Source organism: Daphnia carinata, chromosome 10 (genome assembly GCF_022539665.2).
Source record: "Daphnia carinata strain CSIRO-1 chromosome 10, CSIRO_AGI_Dcar_HiC_V3, whole genome shotgun sequence".
NCBI lineage: Eukaryota > Metazoa > Arthropoda > Branchiopoda > Diplostraca > Daphniidae > Daphnia > Daphnia carinata.
The window spans coordinates 3,686,952-3,712,976 of record NC_081340.1 but is presented as its reverse complement, the minus strand read 5'-3'; the positions used below and the strand labels follow the sequence as shown (position 1 = coordinate 3,712,976).

At 43.9% G+C, this 26,025-nt stretch overlaps 1 protein-coding gene across 3 annotated transcripts; it reads left to right on the top strand.

Annotated features, from left to right (window-relative positions):
* The first annotated feature begins 1,743 nt into the window (after positions 1-1,743).
* LOC130701766 (uncharacterized) lies at positions 1,744-26,022 on the top strand. 3 transcript variants are annotated; one of them, XM_059497108.1, is made up of 21 exons: positions 1,744-2,392; positions 12,359-12,610; positions 13,728-13,990; positions 14,489-14,758; positions 15,506-15,913; positions 15,993-16,246; positions 16,628-17,638; positions 17,722-17,938; positions 18,015-18,109; positions 18,182-18,353; positions 18,495-18,632; positions 19,200-19,493; positions 20,393-20,580; positions 20,972-21,394; positions 21,465-22,103; positions 22,334-22,579; positions 22,949-23,146; positions 23,432-23,581; positions 23,651-24,178; positions 24,267-24,417; positions 24,732-26,022. In XM_059497108.1, the coding sequence occupies exons 3-21, from the start codon at positions 13,798-13,800 to the stop codon at positions 24,902-24,904; spliced, it is 5,748 nt and encodes a 1,915-aa protein (XP_059353091.1). In that variant the 5' UTR covers positions 1,744-2,392; positions 12,359-12,610; positions 13,728-13,797; the 3' UTR covers positions 24,905-26,022. The 3 variants fall into 3 exon arrangements, with proteins under 3 accessions (XP_059353091.1, XP_059353090.1, XP_059353089.1); XM_059497107.1 differs by having other exon boundaries at positions 20,969-21,394; positions 22,952-23,146; XM_059497106.1 differs by having other exon boundaries at positions 20,969-21,394.
* The last annotated feature ends 3 nt before the right edge of the window (positions 26,023-26,025 follow it).

The window sequence follows — 26,025 nt, the reverse complement described above, 5'->3', positions numbered from 1 at the left end:
TCTCGATCGATCCCGTTGCTGATGAGTTTAGAAACGTTGCGTGTCGATTGGGTCCTGCCCCCCTTCTTTTCATCACCATATGCATTCCCCCTATGTATCTATATCTAGATGGAGACATCTACGCTGGATAAACACCTGTCCGTGTTTACAGGGGTTTCCAACGCGCGCGACCCGGACCTTTTTCTTTTTGACGGGCAACTACAACACGACGCAGCACATTCCACATTCACAATCAAGGCGCCCCCAAGGAAGAGAACAAGAGGAGTCGGCTCTGTTCCTCCCCTTTTTAGCCAGTTGGGAATGAGAGGACCTGAGATGGACCTAGCCCTTGATGGCAGCCGATAAGCTTATTGTCTAAACCACTCTGAATTCGAAGGTGTATATGTGGAGGAAGACAGTTGTAAATATGAAAAGAGAGGCTTCGATCGTGAATCATCTGCGGGTCGTTTGGACATTGTTCTTCTCCAAACATCGGAAAAAGAAATCTGGGATGGAGATCGACAGACGAGAGAAAGTGGTAGAGATGAAAACATGGATTTTGAAAAACGAAAACGAGTTGATTCCAAATTCTATTCTTTTAAAAACGAAAAATGTAAAATAAAAAGTTTTACAGCATATACGGGAGGAAACACGAAAGGTTAGTTTGATTGAAAACATATTTCGTGAGAGTTGTGTGTATAACAACCGACGTGATTGGATGGACGTCTAGTGCATGTCTTCTATCCTCAATTTAACCATTTCCTTTCGTTTTATCGTTTGACTGAACAAATGAAATACGGCAACGTAGACGGGGGCGATTCAATCAAGCGCGTTCGATAGTTTAAGATCATCACAGCTATGTGGTCGTTTCGATCCACGCCCTCCAGGCGGATCGTCACGTAACGCAACTAGAACCGACAGCCGCCACAAAAAGAATCAAAGCGCACACAAAAAACAAAAAACAAAACAAAAAACCAACAACACGCAAGAACATAACAGACGAGATGAAGATGGAAAAGAGAAGCAGAGTATTTATCTCGTGCTATTCTCCACTTATTTCAATTTTCTTTTTCCTTAACGATTTGATGAGCCACTGCACACAGAAGAAGGAGCCGAAATGATTACGCCAGTTGAGTTTTCATTTCCTCTCCGTCTTCATTTCGATCTGTCTCTTCGTGCGCTCCTCAAACGCTTTAAAATAGTTGAAACACGAAAAACTGAGAAACATCAACAAAAATGATAAACACAAAGCAAAGAATGAACAAAAAAAAAAAAAAAAGCTACCTATTAGTGAATGGGTGGCAACGGTTTACGGTTTATGGTGGGTCAGTCACTGCTGCTGTGTTTGCTGCTGGTACACACACACACACACACACACGTGAAAGAAATCCCTGCCCAGAGAAAGATAAAGAAAGAAAAAAAGAAGTTTTTTTGTTCAGGGCGGATAAGTTCCTTGTTATTTTCCCGACTCTTCTCAATCTTCTTTTGCCTGCGTGTGTTTTGTTTTTCTTTCTTCTCTTAGGTCTTCCTGGAGAAAATGAACGTGGGCGCTCCTTGTAGCTCTCACGTCAGTCCCGCTCCCCATTTCCAAGTAGAAAAAAAAGAGAGACATGAACCGCGCCCACCTTGACTTTTCTTTCTTTTTGCCTTTTGCCTTCCCCCCCCCCCTCCTCATCTACCTACCTTATGTATATACCTGCCCGCCTACCTTGGCTCGCAGCCCATCTGAGTGTGTGTGCTAGTCGACATCGACTAGAGAGTCTCATTCTGACCTGGCCCGTGCGTCGAGTCGGCAGCAGGCGCCTCGAGTCTCTCGTCAGAAGAGCACGTGAGCTCCACGAGCTGTTTCTCCCCACTCGTTCGAATCCCCTCAGCTCGAAAGCTGGTGACTACTCTCACGCTCAATTAGCTCTTCTGCCTTACACAGAAAACTATTTCTTTCATTCAACAAGGGCAGAGCGTGCAGATCCTCATCGGAAACGAGAAAAAACTTTCCGAAAAAACGGGCCGAATTTTTGAATCTGTTTGATTTCGAGCTTTTCGGTTACACGTTTTACAAATACCGAATTCGAACTTGTCGTTTGCTCGTTACCGTCTGGCCAATTTCGAGACGTTGACAAGAAAGTGGAGGGTCAAGTAGTTTCTATTTTCGGTTTTGTCACTCGTGCAAGTGCGTATTGACGTCGGTGTGTGAGCGCGTGTCTGTGCCAGTGGTTGTCGTGTGTTTAAAAGAAAAGAGTCTTCCAATTGGATGGCGACCGGTTTTGGCGAAAACTGGAAACATCTTTGACCTCGAATATAAACCCGCTTTTCAAGATCAGATCCACATGCGAACAGAAAGCGAAACTCTTAAAAATTTATTCCACCAATTTGCAACGCTCCGTACGTCGTCTAATAACTACAAATGATGACGGTAAGTGTGTCGTCCATTCTTAATGTGTCTAATGTTTTTTTTACTCGTGAAATTGGGTCGATTACCACCGAGACGAGCGTGTCCGCGTCTCGGGGCAGTTGGGGATAGAGAAAAAAAAAACACCAGCCTGGTGTGTGTATATGACGTTATTACTGTTATTTTTATATCATAACGAATTACAACAACATGGGCATTTGAAAATCACCGGTTGGCTTTCTAATGATCAATTGAAAATGCCTCTACTCTCCCGACAATTTCTGATACGCTGCTGAGCGGGTGTTAGCCACCCGGCATCATTTTCGTGATCGTGCGTGTGTGTATAGACGCTACATCTGGGTGTGTGGGCTGTTGCCGCAGAGCAAGATCATCAAGCATTTTTTTTTTTCTTCGTCTTTTGAATTAACGTGAAGTAGAAAGAAACAATGAAAATGATGGCCCGTAATTTCCTATTGAAAGAAAATAGGCGCTGGATGTCTGCGGAATGGCAGTCATCGAGAGTGAACGTGAGAGGCGAGAAAGGGAGGACCGTAAAAAAAAGACGGCCAATTAGAAATGACCTAATCACCATTGGTGGAAGAAAAACATTACGCTTCTGCTTTGCATAATAGTTAGCTCGTTGCACGATAACCCCCCAGTGGAAACGAAGCCTCAGTTATTTTTAAAAGACACACATACGTTTGGCCAGAAAATTAAAAGGGCTGCCCCAGAAAAATACCAAGAGGGTTAGTCCATATTTTTCTTTCGCCTTCCATTTTTTTTTTCTCCTTTTACGTGAGAGTTATTACAAACGCTTTTTCTACGTCGTTGTTGTCTTTTGCCGGTTATTACCGAATTCCCGAACTACCAGTCCCAGGATACGCGAGAAGGGTACCAAAAAAAAAAAAAAAGAAACATTAAAACAAACGTATATGGTGCAGGAGAGTCTATACATACAAAAGAAGAAGAAGACGATGATGAAAAAAACTAAAATAAAATAAAAGGCCGCGGCCTTCACCTGCCAATTTTACCAGCAGAGGAGGGTTAGAACTTTTACTTTCGACGACCCTTGGATGGTTGTTCGGTCGGGAGCCAGTCCCCACCAACCCCAAACGGCTGCAAAACCAAACGAAAGGAAGCATATCTCTAGTGAGAAAGAAGAAAAGAAACAAAAAAATAAATAAATAAATAAAAAAAAAAAGAGAGAACGACTACAAGAGACACAGAGAGAAGGCAACACAACAACAACAAGGACGCTCTCGTATATGGATATTCAAATGCGCTCGTGTATATCTATCTTATGCGATGTGTGTGTGTGTGTGTGTGTGTACAGAGCGGTTATAGGGCAGTCGGTGTCGGCGAGTGCGCGGTAGGGCTTTCACTAGCGTTTTTTTTTTTTTTTTTTTTCTGAATCACGGACGCGCGGATGCGTCTCCCGCACGAACACACGCTACCCTTTTGGTCAATTACGACCCGTCGTCCGGCTATTAGCCCGATTTGGACTAAGGATTCGGAAAGACAATGACGTAAATAAGCCGAAACTGTCGAGTCCAATCATTTAGATTCGAATTTGAAGATAGAAAAAACAAAAAATTAAAGAATCCGTCCGTCTACGTCCGCTGGCGCCGACTCTTAACAGCCGCGGTCTTCACCTCGCCGACAAGCTTTCGATTTCTTTTCATTATTTCAATGTCAACAGTTGGGCAATTCCAGCACACGATTTCAGGTTTTCTTGTTCGTCTCGTTCTGATGTATTGACGAAGAGACAGAAAAGACATAATGTAAAAAGATAGCAGAGCGAGAGAGAGAGAGAGAGAGAGACAATGCGCAGTATATTACGACAACTAGGCTAAAGAAAAATAGTTTACATTCCATGCCGAGTGAACGAGTCAAAATAAGAACGTGGCAAGGAATTGGGCCGTGGCATTTGTCTCGTTTGTTTTCGTTATATGCATGCCGCCGTCGATGTATATATAGCCCTCACAAATATGCTATACTAACACTGGATACACCCCTTTTCTTTTTTTCCTTATTCTAATCTGATGTATTATAAACACAACTAAGCCTTACACGTCCACCTTCACTTTCTCGTCTGCCTGTTTCCTTCATCGTGTTACACGGACCGGAGGGAGCAGCACACAAGAGGGAGATAAGACGATAGAAGATTGGGGTAATAAAAAAGAAAAACGAAAGGCATTTATACAGTCTAAATAGGGAAATGGAGAGGCAAAAGAATATCAGAAGTGAAATGAAAAAAAAAAATAATAATAATTTAAATTGAAAAAAAAAGTGAGGGGAAATAAACTATCAAGGGAAGCTGTTAGCGAGAGGATCGCACGCCATAAAGACGAGCCCATCTTCATCTGCTCGGGCAAACCATCATCATCAACAGGGTCCATTATATTTGTGATACGTAATTTGATACGTACATGGATATACAAACGGTCGTCCCCCAAAGAGTTTTTCACGTTTCTTACACGAATTCGTACTGAAAAAAAGGGGAAAGAAGAAGGCACGTCTTGTGTTGCGTGTGAGGGCCTTCGATAAAACCCTGTAAAGAAAAAAAAAAGAAAGAAAGAGACAAGAAGAAAAAAAGGAAATTTATAGATAGAAATGAAGCGTGAAGGATAGATCTTCAGACTACTTACAAAACAGGTCGTCAGTCAGATAAGAAGGAAAAAAAAAAAGGTTCCATCTGATAGATTGAGAAATGTGTCTAGGGCATAGACCCCAAACACCTGACGAAGAAGAAGACGAAGAAGCTGAGTCCTGTTTGAATGGCCTCTGGAACTCCTGGATGGGGACTACCACTATAGGCCTCTGTGTATAGGCATGCGAGCTTATTCTTTCCTTTTCTCTCTCTCTATCTCTTTCTCTTCTACGCCCCTCTCCAATAGAAAAAAGAAAAACGGAATGAATTATAGAACACACCAGTCTCTTTCTTGTACGTCGACCCCACCGGTTTTCTGGTAGCCGCTACTCCTACGATGTAAAGTCGCTTGCTGGTGAGAAATAAATGCTAGCCTATTGAAAATATATGTATAATACACAAGTCCGATGATTTAATGAGCTGATCCCTTCAAACGGACATTGGGACGGACTGTAAGAGACACACACTAAGAAAAAAACTGGCTTTCAAACGAGGTTTGAACCCTTACTTCTTAGTATTTTCCAAGAGAAAACAATTAAATTGAGAAGAATTCTGAATGTGTTCCGGGTGTTTCAAACATATCAATGTAGGTGTTTGCTCGTTTTTATGCGCGATCGGGGATGCGAACGACCGCGTATGCATAAACGCACAACCCGCGCGCTCGTGTATACATAAATAAGCAAATCGTGGGTGAATGACTAATACGAAATTTCCTTCCCATATTTCGAAATGAAAAAAGGAAGAAGAAGAAAGAGAAAAAAAAAATGTTGAAATAGCCGCGTATAGGCGTCGAATGAAAGAAGACGCATGACCCATCCGTTTTGAAACTGTACACACAATCTCCGGCTACCTATAAATGTGTACGTATGTAAGCAAATCCCGGTGGCCATTCGTTTTGCCACACAGCCCAACACATCTATATGATGTACAATATTTTTATGGATTTCTTATCATTTGATTCTGTCCTGTTGGAAGTCAACGAGTATAAATTACAAAGCAAATCACACGGCGGGAGGGCGCAGCGGCTTTACGGTTGTACGTTTCTCTTTCTCTCCATTTGATAGGTGGAATAAATGCAGTAAATAATATGCGTATTGCATAAGACTATCATCAAATAGAATCTTTCGATTTTTGTTTGCTTGAGGATGGTGACGTTGAAAGGCGATTCGAAAATCTGCGGCGCGTGTCACGGACGACGCGAGCCCGGAGTAAAACGAAGCGTCGTGAACAAACTAAGAAAACACGACGATGAAAAGTGATAAAAACCACCAGAAACCCAATGAATAAACACAAATGAATAATGAATGTCAACGACAAATTTTTAAAAATCCCTGAGTGAAGTTCGGAGAATAAAAATAGCAACGGGTGGTGAAAAATCAGAAATTACTGGACGAGTCAAGTCAATATTGAAAATGGCGAGTTTCAACTCTTTATCGCACCTTTGACAGAACGAAGAAGAAGTGGTTTCGTCCCTGTCCCCCCCCCCCTCCGAAAAAAAAACACACTGTTTACATAAGTATAGACACTTAAAAACAGACACAGCAGTTCATTTTCAAACTCCGTTTGCCCCAACTGCGACAGCTACACAGAAGGCGCCCATGTTCTTTTTTTCTTTCGGGTTATTTTTTATTTAATTTGTTCTCCATTATTTCGGGACTCTTCGAGTTATAGATAAGCAGCAAACTAGTGATAAGGTTCCCGGGGAGAGAGAGAGAGAGAGAGAGAAGAGTTTTTTTTCTCCATTGATACCAAACACGTCACGATTCTTTTCTGCTCCTTTTTTTTTTGTTTCTTTTCAAACTCTCAAATGTTTTTTTTCCTCTCTTCTCTCTCGTTCTCTCCTTTCTGATTCTTTAATACTTTTTGGGCAAGGCCATGGAACGGCGTAACATTGTGGGAGCAACCATTAACCCTCCCCTCTTGGCTTGGCGAGACGCGCAACACCGTCCCCGTCCGAGAGAGAGAGTTGGGCCAGCGGATACGGGACACCTGTGCCAATCCGATAGGCTTTGGCGGGCCGGATGAAGAGTTACGAATTCGGGACCAACATCAAATTGACCAGCGTGGCGGAAATAGTCGAACGGTTGACTTTTCCACCGGATGCGATGTCATTTAGCCCCGCAAAATGCGTGTCCGGTTATTTGACACAGAGAGTTAAAGAGAGAGAAAAAGGGCTACACACACACACACACACACACACACAAAAGAAAACGCAATATTTTGATGGCGTTCCTCCTCTCTCTTTGGCTATCGTTTGTCCCACCTCCTCACACACGAAGCGAGAGTTTTTTTTTTTTAAACAGAAAACGAAAAGAAAAAAAAATGAGGCCCTTGGTTTGATTGACTCACCTGTAACCTAGCGCACATAGCTCCCCGCTCGTGTGTGTGTATACAGCGTGAAAGCAGCTGCCAAAAGGGACATTACCGACAAATTCAAGACTAAATATAAACCCAAGATAAAAGTCGAAGAAAGTGAAATGATTTTTAGCCATTCGTCCGCTATCGTTCCTTCTGATTCATCTTTTTGCTGATGAACAACTTGTCCGAGGACGCACGAGAACGTACCTCTTCACACAGCACTTTTTTTTTCCCTTCTCATTTTTGCTGTTTTACAAAACCATTGCGCACCTTGAATCCATGATGAATCGCCGTTTCGTTATTTTTGTTTCTCTTTCGGGTCCTTTTTTTTTTTTTCTTCCCCTTTTGTGAGTCTGTCGTTCTTTTACGGTGCGGCGCCGGTGATTCATCCGTTGCCGCCATCATTTCACGAACGTTAGAAAAAAACGCGAAGCGCTAGACACACACACAGGATAAATGGGAGAACAAAAAAATAAGCAACACAATTTATTCTTCGTCGTTTTTCTTTTTTCTTCTACATTCCAAACAATTCCGTCCTCTATTTTCTAGATGCGGTGTGTGTGTTTATTTAGACGTTGTTTATTTAGACCGCGAGAAGAGAAGAACAAATCCCGCAAAAGGCTATCGATCTGAGAAATCGCAAACAGATGACCGTGATGCATTATGGATTTCTTTTGCTCCTTCTTTTTTTTTTTTTTTTTTTTTATTTTCCGAAATTGGAATCTTGTTTTCATTTTTACTTGAGGGCAAACAGCTCGTCCTGATCGGTTTTCCGTGACGTTCAATTTCTTCTCTCTTTTCGCAAGGCGCTTTGCGATTTTGAAAGGAAAGTGAAGGTGTTGCGCGAATACCTCGTCTTCTGACTTCTTGTACCCTCACTCTCTTTGCTGATGTGAGTACCGATAAAATTTGCTGATTAGAATCAGAAAGAAAAACGAACGCCAATAACACAGCTTCGTGAGGATACCACACGCAGTACCTGATCATGTCGACAATGTTGTCGACATGCTCTGCCACTCTGGTTGGCTGTTCGTTTATTCAAACTCAAGTCACGAATTCTCTTCTTCCCATTTCACGTGAAATTTAATTTTTTTAAGATTAATTTTTTTTTTTGCTATGTATGTTTTAGCTTATTTTTTTGCGGTATCGTATCTACTTAAAATAAGAAATACGTAATCACAAAATTCAACTCAAAAAAGGAGAAAACCTTGCGTTTCTTTCAGTCATGCTTTGCTTTTTTTGAACTGGCTAAACCGGTTCGCTTTTTTGACTGACGTGGTCTGTGCGAAGGCACGCGCAACATTTGAATGAAACAAAATAACGAGCGCTCGAAGGAGATTTTAGTTCTTTTTTTCATACATCAATCCAGTGCACACTTGTAGACTGTGTAAGATAGTTCTTGAGGAGAATAGCCAGACTAAATGCGCACGTACACGGACTTCTCCAAAATTGGAAGGTGTTTTCCTCTCTCCTACGCCACCCTCTCCTAATTCCACCTGATTATTTTCGTACTGTTGAATAGAATTATATTATTGCTTCAGTATTCTTATTGGCCAATTCACGAGAAGTGTACTTTCGAAAATGTTTATTCATTTAGCGCTCGTTACTTTGCATTATTTGTGCGTGACGGCCTCATCCGTTGGTAGCTATTTTAAAGCCAAAATCTCCAGTCGACTTCGATCTTTAAATTCAATTAAATTCTTCCTTTTTTTTTCTTCTTGAAAGAGAAAATGGAATTCCTAAGATGGGCGATGACGCAACGCATGTTCGACTGACGCATCGCGCCGATGCGCACCGCCTCATACTCGACAAGGCGATAACAAAATAGTATATGACACACAACACAGAGCGAGAGAGGCTGAAGCTGATGACGGGAAATCATATGGTCAAAAGGGGAAATAAATATTTAAAAAAAACAACATACCTTTTGAATCGGAATCCCAAATGCGGTGACGATCGGAAAGGAAGTTTAGGTTGAGGACAAATATGTCCACGAGACAACCAAAGAAAGCAAGCAAGCAAAAAAAAAAACGTGTATAAACTGTTATTTATTTATACGTAAAATCCATTCGACAATAAAGCTGAAAAAAAAAAAAAAATACAAAACAAAACCAAAAGGGAAAATACACTCCCCCTCTCGCTCCGATCTCTGACTCTTGCCCATATACAGGTAGCGAAGGTTTTTTGGGAAGTGCGTATGTATCTATACGTGGTGACGTAGTGCTTCGGTTGCCGAGGAGATGTTGGATTGAGAGAAATAACTCGATGGAGGTTGCAGCATTTTTTTTAGAAAGTGAAAGGGAGAACTTTGGCGTATAGTTTACGAGCTTTTTTTGGGCCGTCCGTTCGGTTGCTGCTGCTGGAACACGGTTTTTCGTCTACCTGTAGAACGAGTCCGTCTTTATTTTATTTTTTTTAAGGCTTGAAGACACTTCTATTTCTTATAGCAGATAGCCAAAGACTTGCAAGGAGAGAGAAGGTCAGCTTGAGAGAGTCTCTTATGTCTCACCACACCAGGTGTGCTCGGCGTAGGAGAGCTACGTCGTCGATAACTGATGGGAATTCCAAATCAGTTGTCAGCTGACCGAGTCTGCCTTATCCACCTAAGTCTGTCGATACAGTAACGACTGCCCATTAGCAGCGTGAGCAAGTTGTGCATTGACCATAATCGAAAGACATACACAAAAAAAAACAGCAAAGAGAGAACAATGGCTCAGTCAGCTGATTCTCGTTTGAGCGTTCCAAACGAGGCTCTTTGTAACGAACGTTCTTATATCCACTTGAATGATTAACACCTGTCAGCATCGCGTTTTGGGTCGGCCCTTGATACTCGTAAGGCGGCCCTGCTGGCGTCTGGCCACACACTTTTCACTTGCCTATTCACGATCTGCGTTTGCATTAGACGCCAACGGTACATGACGACGGTTAAGCAGCGATGCTACTAAAAATATTCGCTCTTAAAGGTGTCTGTCTATGAGCTTTCTTTTTTTTTAAACCGCAGATGAAATGAAGAACATGTAAACACGTCGAAGAGGATTTGAAAGACTCTCTTTTCGTTCGTGAGAGCACGTTGAACGAGAGACACTTTAAGTGCAGCTAAGTGTCGACAAGTCAAATGGACCACGTAATGCTCAAATGAAACGCCCAGTTAGACAAGGAGAACTGACTCTAGGGTTGCAATATCAAAGGGTTAAAACGGCTTTGAAAACAAAAACTGTTTAACCCTCTCAATAATTTGCCGGTGGGTCTTTTTACACGGAGCCCAGACAAGGTCGCGTTTCATTTTCAATTAAACGGGCACGATATTGAGATAGTTGAACACTGTGATTCACCTAAGTGGTCACGATTAAAATCAAGCCCGCAAATATGTTAATTACACTTGAATCGTGAGCAGTGGCGACGAGACGCTTGCAGCGTAACTGGGGCATGAATATTTTCCACGTTAGAGTAGAAAAAATGAACGGCTTCTTCCCTTTGGATTCGCCTTGTTCAGTACTCAAATTTTAAGAGTTGAACTGCTTCAGTGTATCAGTTGTTTTGCATTTTTTTTTTTTTTTTACCGTTTAATTAGCAGGAGTCTCAGCCTTTACGTTAGGGTTTTTATCTTGCCGATGCGGAGTATGATGTCATGGCGATCTAAATAAAATTGAAACTGGCGCAGCTTTCACCGTTTACCGATTAAATCAAGCAAGAATTACGTATACGAAACCAGTTTTCTAATAAAAGCCTTTGCCAAATAGCCCACAGATGCTCACGACCTTCAGGAAATTATGGTGAAATCAGTTAAACTCATTCCGAAATCGATTGCAGTCTTAATTCGGAAGCTCGAATGGCTTCACATGTAGACCGATCGAATGCAATTTTCAATTTGTTTTTATTTTTTGTTTCTTCGTGATAACATTACCAACAGGTAGGCAAATAAACAAAGTTGTTTTCTGATTGCACACTCATGTTCGCTCTACGCTGCTAAGTTTAAATATGAGTCGTACCAACGATTAAAACAAAGACGATCTCAAAAGCCAAATTTTTGACCCTGTAGTTTCAGAGATCAACAGCAGATCATACCGACATAAACATGACGCGTATCACCTGGTGTTGCAATCAGCTATATTCGTGTTTCTCCGTTGCCTTATACGGTTATCGTCCCTTACCATTACGCAACTCGACGAATTGTCTGCGCAGTTGGTGGTCTATCCCCAATGACATTCAATTGCCGTTTGCTTGTGGTACAGCTTTTATCAGTCTTAAACAGCGATTGATTCAAATGTATCTTCAGCATCATCTTTGTTAGCCCCAGCAGTTCGTACTTAGTCGGTCAGCACAAGAAACGACCTCGTGAGTGCGTCAACGTCGTCAATGGTCGTACACAGCCGAAACAATCACGATAAGGAAGGTCGTTTCGTGTCCTTGCCTATGATAAGAGATTTAAACTAAAATTCGAAAATGAAACCGAGTGACCTTTGCTTTTTTGCCTCACGAGAGATAAAGCGAATTCTTTTATAACTAACGCATGTTCGGACATTAGAAACATATATGAATTCGGGTTGTGCTAACTCAGTTGCGTACTGTACACCTGCAGATAAAAAAAAAATAAAAGAAAAGAACTGACCAGGTGATAAGTTTGAGCAGCAATCGTCACAGTTAAATTCAGTTTTTTGGTTTGTTTGACTTGCCTCGGACGTGCCTCGTGCGTGCGTGTAACGTTGCGTTTGGGTGTGTATGTGGGCGAGTGAACTTGATTTGCAGTGGGTGGGCCGATCTGTTTTGCATATTTTTTTAACCCCACCCTTGTTGTCGATATCCATCTTTTAATCTTGTAACCAATCGGGGGAGGTAAATTTTCAAGACCATAAATCTTAACTATTTGAAGTGTAACAAACACGTAAACAACATTATCTCTAAACGAAATCGATTAATTTTTTTTTTTTTAATTTTGACTTGAATTCAAATTAGTTTTTGTCTTCTCGTTTCATGTTTACCAGACTGATGCATGGCTCATGTCCCACTCAACTGGCGAACATCTGCGCTGCTGACAAAGCTACGCCATCCGAAATTTTGAATCCCTTTGCAAAAATAAAAATCTTCCAGTCACGCCAGCTGACCGTTGACCTTCATCCTCATTGCCATTTTCAGACGCAATCATCAAGCGAATAACACAAATTGGATACGAGTTTCTTTACGGCTTGATAGTCGGAATTACTGGATGCCATTTTCACATAACACGGACAAAGATGGTGAGTTTCTTTTCGAACTTCAAGCAGCGTGATGAGACTTTTCGCTGAAACATGATGGCCAAGAACTTTCCAATCAACCCCGTTGAGTTGATGAGTAACACTCACGCATGGTATTTAAAAAAATAATGAGGTTTTATTTGAAAATAAAAGAATCAAACGACTGAAATTCTTCGGAGGATATACAAGCACGACATGCCATCAAGATTAAATGAATAGTATAATTAGTATTAGATTTGATGGCCACCGTCGTTTTCGTGTTGCCAAAACATTTCGAAAGAAAACAACGCATGCGTTTAAAATGATGTCCACCTGCTGGCTTTAATCAGCTGGGAGAGGCGAGTCAATGTGTTGCCATAGCTACAAGGAAAAAGGGCAATCAGAATACGACGATATCTCGCGTCTGCAACGGCGTCTTGTGCAACTCATAAATCCTATTGATTATCCTCTAGTCACAGAGTTAAAAAACGTCGGCTACCTTTTCATCTAATTTTCGTTTTCGTTGTTTTGCAAATTAAATGGAAGCATTTCCCACCGTTTCACAAAACAGAGTAAGAGAGGATCGACCTTCTTTTGGTTTTAGCCCTATACGTTTACGACGTGTTGAATGTTGAGGTAGATGATGAAGCAGTCAATCTTGTTTTCTCTATTGAAATGAACAGTAAAAATCAGAAAATAAAAGCCTGGAGACAAAGACCCAAAAACTAGAACACAGAATCGAAAACGATTCAGTGAGAAAACATAAAACGTTCCAGGCTTTTCTGGCCCGGAGATGACAAGGAGAAAATCCGAACTTGTGACGGATGAGGAATGATTATGACACATATGTCAGAAGCCTATTATCACAGGTGAAAAAAACCTCGGGGTTAAACGTAACAAGGTGCTCCCCTCTTCATGCTCAAAATAAATGCTACAAGCAAGTAGTACACGATCTCCGTTATATTTCTAGTTTTAATTAGAAAGATGTCGTTGAAAGAAGTGATGAATCAGCATCAACATCGATGCACGTCTTTTCACTTAAAACAGTTGGAGGCAAAAGCTACGATCATCGTGATGACTGTGCCTATGAAATTGAATGAGGAGAAATTTCGCTAATGTCATATTCCTTTGTTGATTGCAGATTAACAGCGATTGAATCAAACGTCAGATTGGCCCGATAAAATCAGCGTTCAGATACGATTAGCAACGTCATGGATTCGCGAATCGGACTCGACTACATCGTCGAGAACCGCGAGTACGTCGCCAAATTGGCCTCGGCTCTCGACACGGCCAACACGACCGTCAAGAAGCAAGTCTTTGAGCTCCTCTCGGCCCTCTGCGTCTACAACGCCGATGGATATTCGCGCACGCTCGATGCTCTCGAGCACTTCAAGAACCTCAAAGGTATGTTCTTATTGCCTGTTTTTTCTTTTCCTTGAATATTTTCTTTTTCCTTTCCATTTTTGTCTTGGACCTTTTTTTTACTTTCCTCGTCTTCGTGATGTTTATCTTGTTTCATCATCGTGCGATACTTTGGGTCATCAGGCCCCTTTTGTTATGTCATGAGAGTCTATTAAAAGTCGACCCTTTAAGGCCGAACTTGAGGGTATTCTAAACTCATCTGCCTTTCTATTCTTAGCACTTCTATCATCTACTCAAAATGTTGGGCTGGTATCTCACCTTCACCGACCTTTTTTTTCTATTATTTCCTGTTGTGATGCGATTTTATCGCACAATCGTCGTCTCGAATCAGCTAACGCTTATTTGAATTTCGTTTTCCCAACTCCCCTTCCTTTACCCACCTTTAACGTTTATCTCTCGCCCGTCCGAAACGTCTATGATTAACTACTGCCTTATATTGTTTTTTTCTATTTCATGATAACGAACCTGAACGAACTACAGGGGACCGTTACCGTTTCGCGGTCGTCGTGCGAGAATTGCGCGATGCGCCGACAGTCGAGTACAAGACGGCGCTGGTGGCCTTCATCAATTGCATCATCATTTCGACTCCGCAGCTCAAGGACCGGCTCCGCATCCGCAACGAGTTCGTCGGCCTCAAACTCTTGGCCACGCTCAACGAACTCAAAACGGAGGCCTCGTCCGACACCGACCTGGCCGTCCAGATTGACGTCTTTGACGAACAGCGCGAGTCGGACGAATCTCAATTGCAAGGTACATTTTTATAACGTCTCTGCCATCCGACGAGTTTTCATTCTTTCCACAGTTACCTTTTATTTTTGCTTTGACAACTTGATGAAACTGATGGATCGATATTGTACCCTCGTTGAGGCCAAACAATACTCAGAGCTTAAAATAAGGTTTTAGGTAGGGGGGGTTTGTTGAGATTTCGACATCGCGTGATGGGCCCTGACAACCTAACCTCCTCACCCCACCATGGGAGTTCTTGCTGGCCCACCTGTAGCCAGAACCCAGGAGCCGAGAGGGACTTATCGAATCTTTGAGATTGCTAGGTTCTTGTTGTTTTTTTTTTATCGAATTTTTCTGTTACGACTTGCACAATGTAGTTGGAGTTGGCAGATAGCACAAGGAATAGGGTGACTCGATTTATGAATATTATTAGTGGGCGTGCTATAGTTGGACTCCCTACGGCTTACTCTCACGTTTTCAACGAACCTCTTTTCATCATTGTTTTTTTCGTGCCGAAGGCTTGAACTCTCTTCTTCTATGTGCCAAACAATTACGGCTATGCAGGCATACACACAAAAAAAAAAAAAACAGACGTATAACGCAGAGTTGGCCCACCTGTAGTTTTCCCTGGCTGTGGCAGAACATTTCATTTCACACAAAACAGCCAACTGAAACGCCTACTGGAACAAGCGAACCTTCCCATTGATCTGATAATGAATAAACGCATTGAAATCGAGCGTGGATAATAACATGTTTCTTTAAACTAATTAGGTCCTGATGGGGTGGATTTGAGTTCTCACCTGGACGTCTTCCACGCCATCCTGCGCCAAGTGGTCGACACTCCGCAGGAGATACCCTTCCTGTCGATCCTCCAACATTTGCTGAGGGTCGACCCCAAGGAGGCCGTCTCCGACGTCGTCTGGGACACGGCCGAGACGCTGGTCCATCGAGCCACTCTGATGGAATCGAAAGAAGAGCTGGCCCGGCTATTGCGCAGTCCGTCCCACGCCAAGATGTCGCATCGAGACGAGCCGGGCAGTGGTAGCAAGTCACGCAAACAATCGCTCAACCTGACCTTATCACCGGCCGGAGATGGAAGCCGAACGCCCGCTGGACTGCTGTCTCCTTCAAATGGGCCGCCAGGTCCCCCACCTCCACCGCCTCCACCACCGCCTCCAGGTAAAAACAAATTGATTTTGTTTGCGAGTTTCTTTGGAATACAATGTCCGGCAAATGTCCGTTTATATTTATTCAATAGGAGGAATTCCGCATCCACCACCTCCACCTCCTCCGGGTGGTGGACCGCCACCCCCACCACCGCCACCTCTCTTGCCGGGTTCGGGAGGACCTCCTCCGCCACCACCTCCAGGTATGGGCGGTATGACTCCACCTCCACCAGCTGCTCCGGCTGCCCATCCGGATTTGAAAAACCTGCGCTTGCCACAACTGGAAATCCCGCGACCCAAAGCCAAAATGAAGACGCTCAACTGGGTCAAGTTGCCGGACATTAAGGTAACTAAGACATCCGTCAACACCCGCAGATAAAACACAAGGGCTGCCATTTGCTTTTGCCCGTGAGCAGTTTGAACAGTTACAAGGGTCAGACAACGAGTCGTAGGCCAACACCCTTCAACATAAACAAGGAAATGGAAAACGATGTTGACATAATTTCAACTAACAAACCAAAGCCGATGACAGTCGAAAGGGACGGACGTCTTCTAAAAATAGTCGCCCACCCCCTCACGAGGCAGGGTCGTAGGCGTATTCAAATAAATGTTTTTATTTTTCTATTTTAATCCGGGATGAGCTCACCGAATGCTGATAAAAAACAAAAAAATGTTCTTACTTCGAGTGATGATTGATAGTCATTGATTGTTTGTTTGACGTATGCAGATTTTCAGCCGTTCCAACATTTGGACGATTGTGGCCAAATCGCATCAGAAATCGCCCATGGCCGACTTGGACTGGGCGGAGATGGAAGGCCTTTTCTGCCAGCAACCGGCACCTGGAACGCAGTCATCATCGGGTGGAGTCAAAGGAGCTGGCCAGGTGAACGGAACGCCCAACGGTAGCGTCCTGGGCACTCCCAACACGCCGGACACGGAGCGGAGGAGGAAAGAGACGCAAGAAGTTTCGCTCCTGGACGGCAAACGCAGCCTCAACATCAACATCTTCCTGAAGCAATTCCGTTCCAGCAACGCCGAGATCGCGCAAATGATCCGCGACGGAGAGCACGACGTCATCGGGACCGAGAAACTGCGCGGCCTCCTCAAGATCCTGCCGCCCACCGACGAGGTGGAAATGCTGCGCGCTTACGACGGCGATCGCAATCGATTGGGCAACGCTGAGAAGTTCTTGTTGCTTCATTTGATGACCATCCCCAACTATCGCCTGCGCATTGAATCCATGTTACTCAAGGAAGAGTTCACGTCCCAAATTAATTACTTGGGACCGAGCATCGAGGCCATGATCATGGCCGGCGACAAGCTCAAGTGCAACGTCCACCTGCAGGACATCCTCTACATGGTCGTCGTCGCCGGAAACTTCCTCAATTCGGGCGGATACGCCGGGAACGCGGCCGGAGTCAAACTGGCCTCGCTCCAGAAATTGGCCGACATCCGGGCCAACAAGCCGGGCATGAACCTGATCCACTTTGTGGCCCTTCAGGCCGAAAAGAAGGACAAGGAGCTGCTGAAAATGCCGGAGCAGATGAGCGTGTTAGAAGACGCCACCAAGACGACCGTCGAGCAACTGCGCAACGAAGTCAACGCGCTGGACGCCCGCATCAAGACCATCGCCACCCAAATCGACGCGCCCAACACGCCCCCTGATATCAAAACTCAAATGGACGAGTTCCTCCGCATTGCCAAAGACGAGATGGAGGATCTCCAAAAGGATTTATTGGTGAATTACACGAAATTCCAATTCGATCTTTTATTTGTTTTCTTAATTCTTATGTTTTTCTTAATTTTTATGTTTTTTTAAAGGGGCTGGATGAAGTGAGGGTCCAATTGGCCGACTTTTTCTGCGAGGATCGCGATTCGTTCAAACTGGAGGAATGTTTCAAACTCTTCTTGAATTTCTGTCAACGTTTCAGGACGGGCATTTTAGAAAACGAACATCGACGTCAACACGAAGCTGCGGCTGAGAATCGCCGCAGGCAGCGTGAAGAACAACTGGCATTGAAACGCCGTCAAAGCGCCGGTACGATTTCACGAAACAAGACAAACAAGAAACAAACCTAACCTCTCTCTCTCATTTGCATTGAATACAAACACAGGTGGACAACAAGGTAGCACAGGAGGCAACGAATCCGACAATGTCATGGATTCTCTTTTGCTGGACATTCGTAATGGCTTCCCTATGCGCGACAAGGTGCGAAAAAATGTGCCTATCATTCACCTGAACACGTTTTTTTTTAAATTTAAACATGTTTTCTTTCAAAAGATACGCAAGGGGAAGAAGGCATCGCTTGAACCGTCCGGCGAAGATGATAACGCGTCGCCATTGGTGATGGCCGTGGCCAGCTCTCCGCGCGTCAGCCGTAAAAGACTGGGATCCAACACGGTCGTCAACGTGCCAAACAACAACGACACGAACAAAGATGATAATCTCCTCGGTACGTATCATTAAACGAACTGACATTCTGTTTTTCTATCCACTCCCCTTCCTCTGTTAAATATGAATAAATTACACACTGGTTTGAAAAAAAAAGGATGGATGACGGATTGATGACGTAAAATTCTTATTTATTGAGCAGAGGATCTGACGCCCAACGGGAGTCTTCGTCGACGTCGAAGCCGCGTCCCATCGGAAGAAGACGACACGCTGATGGATTATCTGCGGACATCAGGTCACGCCGACGGGTCCCGCGAACGCAAATCAACTGGCAACATACGTAAGCTTTTTGACTTTTGGCTTTATTCTTTTTTGATTTTTCCAAATGACATTGACGGTCGTGCATGTGGTCCAGACCACCGGTGGCGCTTGGCTCGAACATGTTCGACCCCCTTCGGGTTGACGTCGTTCGTGAAAAGAAATCGACTTGCGTGTGTGTGTGTGCTCTATGTCGAAAAAAACAAAACAAAACAAAAGTTCTTGAATTTCTTCACTTGATGTTTATCTCATCCGGGTTTTTTTTTTTTACGACACATCACGATATTTTCGATGGCAATCTGCTTTGTTTTGTGTACACAAAGAGCAGCAAAAGCTTTCGTGATTCTCTGGGCTTTTAAAGTCGATAACTCTGGCCGTTTACGGCTGCCGTAAAAGATCCAATTCATTAGCAGACAGGGAGAGACATTTCAAAGAAAAAACAAAACAAAAACGAGATACGGATCTTTATGATCCTATTCACGAAAAAAGAAAGGGGTTACAGTACTGGGGGTTCGTGACTCAGAGGAGGTCGTATCACTTTCCATTAAATGCTCATTTTATTTTCCTTTTTTGTTTAACCTTCCCAAAGCCGATGGATACGGATCGCTGGATCGTTCTTGGTATCGTAACCGGACGCGGGGCAGCGGCGGAGCCGGCCAAAAGAAACGGGCAGATCTGATGAGCGCTGATTTTACGGGAGGCGGTGGAACATTGGCTCCATCACCGTTGGCTGCGCCTCCACCTGTTCAGGACACGAACAATTCCAGCACGCTGGAACCGCTACCAGAGGCGAGCCTAATCGAAAGTCGGAGGTCGCCTCGGCGAGAATGGAAGCCGCCGCTGGAGAACACGGACGTGGTCGGCGTCATGGAAGCCATCGAAGGTGTGCCAGGATCTTCTGAATTTATATGTGTGTGTGTGTGTCCAAATCGTTGGGTTCAACGCACCTCCCGAAGGGTAACATTTCCATAAACGGGCAGGTTGACTCAATCAAGATGAACCGACCAATCGCTCTAGTAAAGAAATCGAAAGATAAAGGGGAACCGAAAAACACAAAAACAAACGCATGCAACAAAAGAACAGGGATGGCAAACAATGCAACTCCATGTTAGAGTTTACCAAGGTCCCCCTTTTAGGTTGTTCATCCGGTTTTGGCTTAACAACATAAGAAGAAGATTTCCATCTGTGCGTTTTAAACTCGTTCCATGCGCAGAAGTGGTCCGCCAAGTTTTCCTTTCTTTATAAATCGAGCGGTCCAAAGTTGACGGATGGAACGTACAGGGCCTGGTTGGACGAGACGAAGGGGGGTTCTTTTTTTTTCTCTCTGCCACACCATCTTTTGTCGTGTCTATCCCGAAGGTCGCTTCTCTGATAGACCGTGAAGGATTAATTTATTCTCACTGATTATGGCCGTGCCCCATCGCCCCCCATACGGAGAGCTTACACTATATACGTATTGTATTCAGAGAAATTAATATCGTGTTTTCTCGAGCTTGTTTGATGATACGCCCGGGCTTCATTTCGTATTCCAGTGGCACTCAAGGTCCCTCCCTTTTTTTCCTCGATTTAAAAATAATTCCGGTAACCTTGGTACGTTTTTTTTCGATTTGAATTTTTTTTTTTTTTTTTGCTACGTGAGGAAAAGAAAGATCGTTAAACAAACAGACGAGATTCCAGGTAGGGGGGGGGGATATAAAAATAAGATTTGAATACGTAATGCTCGTGAAAATGAATCAACTGTTATATGTCCTGTGTGTTATTTTCTTTCATGTTTATTTACAGATGCTTCGACTCGAGATAAGCCTGTTTGGCAACGAAAATCTGCATTGATTGGCACGCCCAACAGTACGGCTGATAATGCACTGGATAGCCACAATCGCTTCCGCCGGACGCGTTCACGACTCCAACCGGACGAACTTGATCGACCGGCAGTGATCACTCCGACAACTCCGGTAGTTCATCCAACACCAGTAAGACATGAAAAGGAAAACAAATGCATCGTTCCATGTTTTTTTTTTAAATCTTATCGCGACCATCACATACCAAGATGGCACCATCAGCCTTATCATACAGGATGAAAACTGATGAGAATCCTGAAAGAGATTCATGTCTCTTTCTAGTTGAATAGACATCAGCTTTTGTCATATTTTGAAGCCTCAAACTGAACTACGGTCGTAATTTCAGAAATACCTCAGCTAAAAGATACATAAAAATAGGCCTTTCTTCGATAAACAAACAAACAGCAGGTGTTGATTCTGCTCGAGATTGTGTTGTTTGATTGACGCTACGCCTGTTTTAACGATCAATCCTAGCGATTAGAAATTCATGCTGCCAATACGAATTTGTTTTCTACTTTAGCAGGCTCAGCCAGAAAGCGAGGTGGAGAGGAGAAAGGCCATGATAGGATCGTTGGGTCGACAACAAACCGAAGATAAGCTGACCATCTACATCAAACAGGATAGCGAGCCGCACATCAAAGAAATGCTTCCCACATTGATCGAGCAAAGCCCGGACATCTGTAGAAGACGAAGCGATCAAGGATTACAAACTCCGGTTGAAGGATCTGGAACAGCTTCACGTTTGCTGAACCGCTATCGCCAACAGACGCCACTGGACGTGCCCAACGATCTGTTGCGTACCATCGAAGAGGTGGATCGCACCAAGAGTCCCCTCGAATCAGGAGAGGCGTACGACCGATCGCCAGGTCCTCTCATTAACAGCACTCCGCCTGCCCCGATCCTATCAGCCACGGAACGAGAGAAGAAACGCTACCAGCGCACAATGGTTTGAATTGATGAATCAAATGTGATGTAAAATTTATTAATCTAAGTATCGATTATTCATTTATTTACAGACTCCCAATACGCTGCGGTCGAAATTGCAGGAGAAACTGATCAACACGTTCGATACTAACGAGTTGGCTGGAACAATTGCGTCCATTCAAATAACTCCGGAGAAGAAGGCGAACGAGAAGAACATTTCTTCATCGAAATCAGCGCTAGATGGGGACTCTAGTGGGACTGGCGAGAGTGAAACTTCGCTTCCGCCCATTCAGCCGGGACCGCGGAAGCCTCGACGCTTGTCCCGTGGAGGCCTCAACGGCGAAGATGGGCCGACGGACAAGATCGACATCGATTCGGAGAACATCGAAACGCCTCCAGTGACCCGAAGAGCCTACGGATCGCGTCCGTTTGTCACAAGCTCTGGCACAACATCCGCACCGACTGGAACGACAGAAGTGTCCGGATCTCCCGCGTCCGGCACGCCATCGTCTCAGAACGGACGTATGTCTTTGAAAACCGAAGACGATGAATTGGGTGACGGACGTTTCGATCGCTTCTCATCTACTCGACGCACTCGACGCTTGCGGAAAGCTCCGGAAGGCGCCGAAGAGGACGCTTCCAGTCTGGAACCTCGCAAATCACCCGAAGGTGTCGAAGATCCTGAAGACCTTTTACAAACGGACGTTATCGTCGGCATGGAAGTCAAAAAGGTTCGCAATGTTCAGCTTTTATCCGCTTCCGATTCCGTTTGCTCCGTTCCAGCTGATCGATTTATTGATTTCCGGCTAGTAAAAAAAATCGGATGCATTTCTTTTCAATTGAGAAATGCAATCGACTTTCGATCATCGTTTTTTTAAAATCAATTATATGCGTGGACGAGCATCGGCGGATGCGTTAGAAATACCGTGCGAATTGATTACGAAATTACGATATCCGACAGGAAGGAGAGGTGAGCACGGTGGAGGTGACTCGTCGGATGAGCGAGGAACGCGACCTGCAGCCTCACGGGAACAACAGCAACCACGGGATGGCCATGAGCGCCGACGATAAGGAACGGCGTTTGCAGCGATGGAAGGACAAGTTGGCACCGCGCGACGAGTCCGAAACGGCCGTTATGACGGCCAGTGGTGCCAGCGCCATCAAGGTCCGTCGCGATCGACCCTCTCGCACCAACGAAGCCGAACCGGTAAAAAACAAATTTTGTATTAAAAAAAAAAAAAAACATTGTAACAATCCGTCCTTCAGAGGACGACATCTCCTAACTTTTCACGCTACGTATTATGACGAACAAATAGAAATGTCATTTCATTTCTTTAGAGACGCATGACGATTGCAATGCGTTTGATCAAAAAAGTGGGACAGAAAAACATGTGGTTATTCTTGGAAAACTGAACTCAACTTCAAATGGACATGTAGACATATTTCATAAATGTTTGGATGCAAAAAAGTCGTGTGTCTTTTAGATCCATTGGAGCGTGCCATCGTCCCGAATGAACTTCATTTTTTTTTTTTTTTGTTTCTGTTTTGTTTATTTTTGTTGTGTGGTTTGACCAAGCAGCAACAATCAGGCCAGCAAGAGCCACTTCGATCATTCAGCGAACCAGTGGCAACGTCATCACCAGAGGACAACTGGCGCACTCGGCTCGCCAGACAATTCCGGCCGGCGGAGAAACTTGACTCCTCGTTGGTCAAAGAAGACGATCCGTCCACGCTGCGAGCTAAATCCAGATCGAGATCTACCAGCCCACTGAAGGTAACACATATGGCACATCGGCTATTCATTTGTTTTTCTCTCTTTCCGCACAGCTGATTGACAAAAGACAGTCGGTCAAAAAAACCTTGAGGATTTATGTTGATGGTTCAAATGGATTGCGCACGGGTGGAACAAAGCGTCTTGTCTTTTTAAATTCTCGTCGAGTCATTGATGTTAACTGAAATTCCTTATCGTCTGTTCCATGCGATCTTGGTCGACTGTTCACCCCCCCGTTTTGGAATTCGCTGACATTATCTTTTCTCGATCGGACTTTATTCGTAACAGGATGAAACGCAAGGCTCTCGTCTGGCGTTATCACAACTGCGGGAATCGCCGCCAAGGAAAACGGACTCGGTGTTCTCCAGGTTGGCACAGGGTTCCGGCATGCGTGGAAACAGCAGCACCACAGCCAGCCGGTCGTCTAGCGATGCCCAGGTTTTTAAACAAATAAATTTCAATTCAATTCACTTTCAAATAATTTTTCTAAATTTTTCCTTGTTCCAGCAAAAGCCGAGACGCAGCTTGTTTGGAGATTCCACGCGGGACAGTTTCACGAAAACGCTGACGAAAAAATTCGAAAGTCCCGCCAAACGCACGGATGAAAATGGCACCAGTTCGCTGAAGCGCTCGTCATCCATTCGGACGGCCGATCGCCCGCGTTCGACGTTCTTCTCTCCGATCAGCGAACCGCCGGCACCGGAGAGAGAAAGGACGATGACGTTGGGCCGTTCGTCCAGCTTCCGGGTTGGAAATCGGACGCCCGGTGCCGGATCAGCCACACCGTCGAGCACGCCGAGTGCAGCGGATAAGAAAACAGCGTCGGGCTACACGTCGACTCTGATGAATTGGCGCCCCTTCCGCAAGAGCCGCGATGAGAACGCCGATCCGGAGCCTTCCAGCCGGAAGTCGTCGATGAACTCTACTGGAACCAGCCGACCGATTGGAGCCAGCACGAGATCTTCTAATTTGGGCACCAGCAACACCAGCTTGAAACGGTCCACCTCTTCCGTCGCATCATTAACACCCCATCGGGTAAGTGCGGATGTTAATTCAATTCTGATTTTTGTTTTTGCTTATCATTTTTGTTTTGAAATTTAATTACATTCACGTTTATTAATAGAGCGGTAGTTATATGCCCGGTGGTATGTCGTCCAACAGCACTTTATCCAGCGCCCAAAGGAACGGCCCGTCAAGTACATCCTTGATGCGATCCGGCTCGGTCAGAACGGCAGCTGGCCCGGTAAACGGCCGGACAACATCATTCCTCAAAGGTAAGTCACGCGCGTGCAATCCTTTTTATCTTTAAACAAAAAAGAAAATGCCTGTAGATTTTATTGACGAATGATCATCGAGGTCACCACATCCTGTGTCCGGATGAGCGCAGAGATTTGTTTCCTATTGACGTTCGTTACGCATCCGCTTTTATTTTTCTTTCCCGTTTGTGTTGCGTTTCTTGTTTTATTATATGCGGTTTGCTTTGTTGTTTGTTTTTTGTTTTTTTTTTCGTTCCCTGCTATTATTGATTTCTTTTCTTTTTCTTTAACTTTCCGGGTGGGATGGCGAAACGCAAACCGCACATTTGTAGTGGCAGTTCCAAGTTCTCCCGCTCCGGTCCGTCGCAGCACGGGGTCCAGCTTCATGCGACCGACCGCGTCGAGCGTGGCCAAGGATAAAGACATGCTCAGTCCCGTTCTGGTCAAGAGCAGCATCCGCCCGTCCGCCACAACCTCCGTCGCTCAACGTCCCAAAATGCTCTGAGCTCCTCCCCCATCTTCCATTTAATTTATTTTATTTTTTTTTTTTTGCTGACATTGTTCATTATTCATTCACCGTTGCTTTTTTTTTCCGGCTTATCTGCCTTCCTCTCGCAACACACACACAAAAAAACCCAGCACACTTAAAAAAAAAAAAAAAGGATTTTTTTTGTTACCCCAGCTATGCGCTAAACAAGCCAGAACAATTTCGTTTTTATCTATTGTCCCTTTTTGTTTTTTGGAGTCCCGTATGAAAGTGGAACGCAGAAAAAAGGGGGGAATGATAAGCGAAAGACTTTAAACACAACGCCAGTGAATATCTATTTATACCAAAAGTTCATTTGCCTGCATCAAAAAAAAAAGAAATGATGACGTCCATGCCTTTCTTGAGAAACAAAACATTATCGGTGATATTCTTCTTCATTTAATTTGCATATATGCATCATGCCTTATTCAAAGCTCTCTCTCTCTCCCTTTTTTAATGTGTCTCCCCTGTCACTTAATTTTTTTTTTTAAATCTCTTGGTCGATTTATAATTAACTGTGCCTTCTAATCTTTTTCTCTACCTCTGAACTCCTTTGACATTTTTCTTGTTCAAAAAATAATCCCAGGGCCTGACCGTACATATATTATATATTTTTTACAAACTCCCTCCCTCCATTTTTTTTTCTAAAAAAAAAAAAAAAAAAATCTGTTGTTTTGCTTGCCCGCCACATCAAATGGGAAATGATTCTTCGCCGTATGTTGGTAAAGGTAACATAACCCGCAAAAAGGTGCCAATTTTGATCGCGTAATTTGTACAAGGATCACGATGGCGTTGTCCCTCCCACGTCCGTTATTTGTTTTTAAACTGAAAACAATAACATTATTTACGACATGAAATATTTTTTAAAACATTCATCATGCCAACAAAGACGAAAACAAAAAAAAAATGGGGAAACATAATTTACCTGGATTGGGGGACCAATGCCTAATTTTTTTTAAATATGAAAAATCACGTGGTGTAATAATAATCTCTTCAATTTTTTTTATTGTGTAAAAAAAAAATACTTTTGTTTTTAACCATTGGTGTTGATTGGAAACGAAAAGAAATACATATACTCATTCCCGCTTGTAAAGAAATGG

What these genes read in the sequence shown, in the direction of transcription:
- LOC130701766 (XM_059497106.1), top strand. Translation starts at nt 13,798, where the DNA reads ATGGATTCGCGAATCGGACTCGACTACATCGTCGAGAACCGCGAGTAC. An exon ending in GCACCAACGAAGCCGAACCG is followed by an intron (nt 22,580 to 22,948) that starts GTAAAAAACAAA and finishes GGTTTGACCAAG; the next exon opens with CAGCAACAATCAGGCCAGCA. An exon ending in GACAACATCATTCCTCAAAG is followed by an intron (nt 24,418 to 24,731) that starts GTAAGTCACGCG and finishes GCACATTTGTAG; the next exon opens with TGGCAGTTCCAAGTTCTCCC.